Source organism: Leptodactylus fuscus, chromosome 2 (assembly GCF_031893055.1).
Source record: "Leptodactylus fuscus isolate aLepFus1 chromosome 2, aLepFus1.hap2, whole genome shotgun sequence".
NCBI lineage: Eukaryota > Metazoa > Chordata > Amphibia > Anura > Leptodactylidae > Leptodactylus > Leptodactylus fuscus.
In genome coordinates, this window is record NC_134266.1 from 237,669,651 (window position 1) to 237,675,650 (window position 6,000).

Below are 6,000 nucleotides of genomic sequence, written 5' to 3' on the forward strand. Positions count from 1 at the left end.
TTTTACTTGTATGGATGATTTATTTATATATATATATATATATATATATATATATATATATATATATAATGAAATTCAGGCCGATAGTTATTTATGCAAATTATATTTTTCACATATAAACCTGCTGCCTTACATCTGATATTGGACTCCTTCACTATTTAGACATGAATTTCTCATTGCTATATTAATACATTCTCATCCTAGGTCTGGCAATGTGGAGGACAGCTGGAGATCATACCTTGCTCGGTTGTTGGCCATGTGTTCCGCACAAAAAGCCCTCACTCATTCCCTAAGGGAACCCAGGTCATTACTAGAAATCAGGTGCGTTTGGCTGAAGTTTGGATGGACGACTATAAAGAGATTTATTACCGAAGGAACCAACAAGCTGCTAAGATGGTGAAAGAGGTAAGTTGCGAGAGTCTGTACTCCATAGTATCAAGCAGTGGTGCGTGTATACATTCACTATAGTACATCTATAATGTGCTTGATTGAGGAATCTCTTGGGACTGCGGTTTTGTGACCTATAGCAAGTTCTCAAACGTCTTGCACCTCTAACCATTCTACATAACAATACACTCTGGATGATATGAGCAAAAACAAGTTTTTCTGAATTCTAAAAGTCAAAAGAATAGTGTAGACGTTATCATATTGTTTCTATTCACTAACCCAAGAAGCCGAAATTTCTTACAAATCCGATACCCCTATATACCTTCCAATACATCGCCAAAGGAAACTGCCCTTTAACACAATAATTCCTTACCTGTGAGACTACCTTCTTGATGTCTAGACCCAGAGTCTAAGGACAAGTTTTACATGGCGGGTTCTACCACAATACCCTAAATCCTGGCTTTGTAATTTAAAAGAAAAAAATGAAGAACCCATTATAGGATGGAGGATCAGTTTGGCCGTAGTAAATGTATAATGGATATATTTACAATTGCAGAGAAACTTTGGAGATATATCTCCAAGGCTGAACCTGAAAGAAGACTTAAAGTGTAAGAACTTTTCATGGTACCTCCAGAATATCTACCCTGAGATGTTCATACCAGACCTCTCGCCAACATTTTATGGAGCGGTAAGTGATGTCAAAATGCTTTTACAACCCCATTATGAATCGTACATACTAATATACTTGTTGCTAACAATAACCTGCACATAGGAAATAATCCTATATATTGTTAGAAATGAAAAACTGATCAATTCACTGAAAAAATTGACTGAAATTTAATAGCTCTGTCTGTGGAAACGGAGAGCCTTGGTCATCATGAATGACTGTATGACCAGCCATGGTTTCTCCTGCTCCAGGTATTAGCTCTAGAAGTGTCTAGTAGTGTCTTCTCATGCAGAATATTTGGCCTTGGGCCATTTCAGATAGCAGGGCCTGGGTTTGGTGTCTGTGGCCCTGCATGTGGGTTTTGGTTTTTTTATATGTGTTGCATGAAAGTAATCCAGTATAAGCAAGTCTGGTATAACAATTTTGCCCATGTATACAGAAATTATTACAATTTACAGTATATATTATTGTGAACTAATGTCATATTACTTGTAGATTAAAAATGAAGGATCCCAGAGCTGCTTAGATGTTGGAGAAAACAACCATGGAGGAAAACCCTTAATCATGTACCCTTGCCATGGAATGGGTGGAAACCAGGTACACACACCTACTTATGGAAAAATGAAATATATCTTTATTAAAGTGTCTGTCAATGAATGAACTCCAGTGTACAAGCTAGATATTGCCAATAACACTGCCTAGATTTCATTTATACTACTTAAAGTGAATGGGTTGCACTAAAATTTCAATTTTTATGTTAATCAAGTTTTGTTACATATAATAAAGCATTTTTGGTGAGGCTTTAAAAAAAAATAAAAAAAAAAATAAAAAAAATTCCCATATGACCTATATTTAAAAAAAAAAAAAAAAAAAGAATCCCATAGTTCTGACTCTGACCACTAAGCCAAATAAATAGTGTAATTTCCTGTTTTCTGTAGTATATTTCTTTGAAGCAGCCACTTCACTTATTAGCACACTGAGGATCACCGCTATTATGTACAGGAAGATACAATTCAGAAGTCACAATAGCTGATTTCACTACTTCTCTACTGCTCCTCTCTGTGCAATGACCTCTGACCAGCATGCCTGAAAATATTCTCCCAATCAAGTAAATAGGGTCGTCTGCAGACCTTTGTCTCCAGGAGATGGACCATCAGCAATAAACACAAAGTCAAAAACTATTTAAGGCTCAGTGGCAGGAGTTGGAATTGTAAGATTTGTAAAAAAAAATAAATCTATATTTCGACAGTATAGAAAATTAAAAACCTCACATAAAATCTTTAAAAAATGTTTAATATAAAAATATGATTTAAACAATTTGGTCAATTCCTGGAGGCACTTTCCCTTTAATGACAATAGACAGTATTATGGAACTGCTGTATAAGCAATTCTTTAGTATTACCTGTAACCTCCCAGGCTGGATATGTTTTTGCCTAAACTTCAGGTTAAATAAAGCTAAGGCCTGGTTCACATCTGCGTTTGGGGACCCCTGAATGGCATACTGAAAGCATTGACAAGCAGTGAGCTTATGAAAGCACACGGACCCCATAGACTATAATGGGGTACGTGTGTCTTCCGTGCGGCGTCTGCACGAGTCATGCGGAGAGGAAAGTAGTTCATGAAGTACTTTTCTCTATACATGACGTGTGGAAAACACATGGACCCCATTACAGTCCATGTGCTTTCATAAGCTCACCGCTTGTCAATGCTTTTGGTATTCCATTCGGGGAAGGGGGGGGGGGGTTCCCCAAGCGGACCCCCCCCCCGAATGAAATACCATACGCAGATGTGAACCAGGCGTAATTTGCAGTTGTCACAACCTCCCCATGTTAAGACCAGAATTGGCCCATGCCTTTGAAGTGCCCTCTTGGTATATGTTTGGCTCATATATGTCAATCCCAATATCAAAGTTTATTATAGCCCAGTATATACATTTTTCCCATAGGAATTGGTAAGACATGCAATTGTATGGGCTTCATAGACAGGAGTCTATATTTGCGGCCATGAGTCCTCTTTTGTAGCAAATATCTATGTCTGAATAAAGTGTAACCCTAGCTGAGTCTTGTATACAGCTTTGAACTGTTTGCTTCAACTTTTATAGCAACATCGCCATCTACAGGCTATTGGAATGTAATACTTGACTCTCTGATTTTACAAATGTTGTTATAAAATGTACCGTACCTTATTCCACTAGTTCTTTTAATCTAGTTACTTCCATTCTTATTTAATAATGAAAATTTTGTTCATATCTTGCAGTACTTTGAATATACCACACAAAGAGAGCTGCGGCATAATATAGGGAAACAACTGTGCTTATGTTCCAAGTATGGCCAAGGGCAGGTGGAGCTCAGAGAATGCCAGTTCAAAGGAAAAGGGACAAGTGTCCCTGGCAATGAGGAGTGGGAGTTCACAAAGGTACGGTGTGGCATGCCTTATATTATTAGGAGTGATTGTATAAAGATATATAATAAAAAATAACTCAATAAATAAATGTATCCACACAATCTAGTGTCCCATTATATTATACCTGACTAATGAGCCAAGAAATTTCCTTCAATATTAAAGGAGGCTTTTTTTTTTTCCTCTTCCCTTTAACAGGAACGTTTACTTAAAAACACCGGCTCGAATCTGTGTTTAACCTCTCGAGGAGAACATCCATCCACCACCGACTGCAATCCTGGAGATGTACATCAACGATGGGGCTTCAGCTAAACCCCATGGACACGGACTACAAGTGAAGGCTCCGTCTCTTCAGTGCCTTTCATTCCACTGGATCCTGCTAAGGAAGCCAGAAAATCTCTCAAACACTTGTCTTCCATCGATACGTTTACATTTTAGAACGGTGCCTTGAAGGACGAGCCAATAACCAAAAGAACGCCATTACCATTAAAATGCATTCATGAAGCTGAACTCCTGAGACGAGTGGGACATTTTGGAAGAATGCGGGTGCAGGGGTGCCCCTCATCTTGACCTATGGTTGATGTGAACATGGTTGATTTGCACTAGCTGCTCTTTTATACACTACAAGTGTGCGATATACAATTATCGATCATATGCTTGTAGTCCTGACGAAGTTCCTCTGTGAAGTGACATGCTGCTCTTCTTCCTTTGTAGCAAAATCCTAGGACTCCTAGGCCACATCTAGAGCAGGTTGAAGGAAATTCTGGATTTCCATCTGCTGTGGATCCACAAATCCAAAAACATCCACAGTAGTGGGAAAGCCATAACTTTAGAGCAAAGTGTCCTTCCTGAATGTAGGATCAAGCTGAGGGTTTTCTACACTGGATTACACTATCCTATAGAAATTTAAGACAATCCTTCCGGGGTGATATTGGTTCTATCCGTCTATGATTCCTTCTGCAGGAGATAAACAAAACTGCAAATCTATTGGCTCCAACTTTATCCTGCTGCGGCGAACCCAACTGCATCTGTCGCCTATAATGCACTTGGTTGTTTTTGTCCTATTTGTGTTTTTTTTTTTTTTTTTTTTTTTTTTTTTAAATATATATATATTTTGTAGACAGCCTGTAGGACAGTTACAACCCTTCAGAACTTGTTTCTTCCACATATTAAAAAAATCTTAATAGCCTAGTTTTTTTGAGAATTATTTATAAGTAACAAACCTAAATCTTTGCCACTTTTACATTTTTATAAAGAAATGAAAGCACTTACAGCTGTCGACTGTATCCGGATACTACTGTAATTTTTTTTAAAGGCAATGGTACGTGTTTAGTTTGAAGCGTACATGTCGCCTATTCACACTGGAGGCACAAGTTTAGGTAATGACATCTATTCTGGTACTGGCACCTTAAGGCCGGGGTCCCACGGGTCGGAAAAATCGTGGAGTTTTACAATAATTGCAAAATGGATGGGATTTATGTGAATCCCATGCCCACTTTGTGGTAAAAACTGCAGCACGGATTCGCCTGTCAATTATATCTATGGAAACTCTGGCAGCTTCCCTGTGGATATAATGGTAACAAAGTCTGTGGAGGAAAACTCTCCGAACTTTCTGTTCAAAGCGCTGCAGGAAGAACCGCGATGCCTTCCCGTCATGGTTTTTCCCACAGCGCTTTAGTGCTGTGCATCTTCCCGTGGGGCCTTAGCCTAAAAAATTTTTTTTTACATTTTTTTTTAAAAAAATCCTAGGTTGCTAGATAACAGGTGCTCTATCCATTTGTCCTTTTATCATGGGTGACATACATGGTAAATCAGGATTGTGGCTTCTTTTACATAATACACCAAGTTTTAATTTCTTGTTTAATTTTTTTTATTGCTAAATAAATATCTGTTAGGATGAAGGGTTATTTTTTTTTTTCCTCTTTAAGGAGGATGATGAGATTTGAGGCTGAATCACTGTGACGTTGATCAGATAATATGACCGTAAGGACTATGCCTAAATTAGGCTTCCTTCATATAGAGCAGAATGTCCTGAATGATTCTGTGTATTTATAATTCTGAAATCATTGTGTATAAAGAGCATTGTGGCAACTGGTTACAGCTCCTGTCTGTTAGGTAAAATAAAATACTATTTTTCATTGTGTTATAAGAGAGGCTTTGTGTTTGCGTCTTGATAGAGCAAAGAATCGAAGCGGCTTGAATGTTCTGTAACCCGCCGCGGCCTACCTTCCTACCTGCACTAGAGGTTATTAATGAAACTTGCCGATATTAGGACACCATTACTAGTAGGGTAGAAAGCCCCATAAAGTGACACAGAAGAAAAGATATTGCATTACAGAAGAATTTAGATGTTGAAGGTAGAAGTGGCGGAGGGATATTAACATAAAATATTCTGCATCTCCCCTCCATTTCCCCTGCTGTTCTGTTGGAGATATGGTTTTCAGCCATTGCTGGCTGGAGTGGTGACTAACCTCATTCAGTGATTTTATGTGTGTGACACCAGGATGTATAGTGGGGGATGAGGATGAGGCGAGTAATATACTCAT

The 6,000-nt window shown here is 38.3% G+C and overlaps 1 protein-coding gene across 1 annotated transcript in view; it reads left to right on the forward strand.

Annotated features, from left to right (window-relative positions):
- The window catches only part of GALNT6 (polypeptide N-acetylgalactosaminyltransferase 6), a 46,971-nt gene extending 42,487 nt beyond the window's left edge, over positions 1-4,484 (forward strand). Inside the window, exons 7-11 of the mRNA XM_075265868.1 lie at positions 205-405; positions 944-1,075; positions 1,550-1,651; positions 3,311-3,469; positions 3,653-4,484. Coding sequence (XP_075121969.1) covers positions 205-405; positions 944-1,075; positions 1,550-1,651; positions 3,311-3,469; positions 3,653-3,766 — 708 coding nt within the window. The 3' untranslated portion in view covers positions 3,767-4,484. The remainder of the gene's footprint in view (positions 1-204; positions 406-943; positions 1,076-1,549; positions 1,652-3,310; positions 3,470-3,652) is intronic.
- The last annotated feature ends 1,516 nt before the right edge of the window (positions 4,485-6,000 follow it).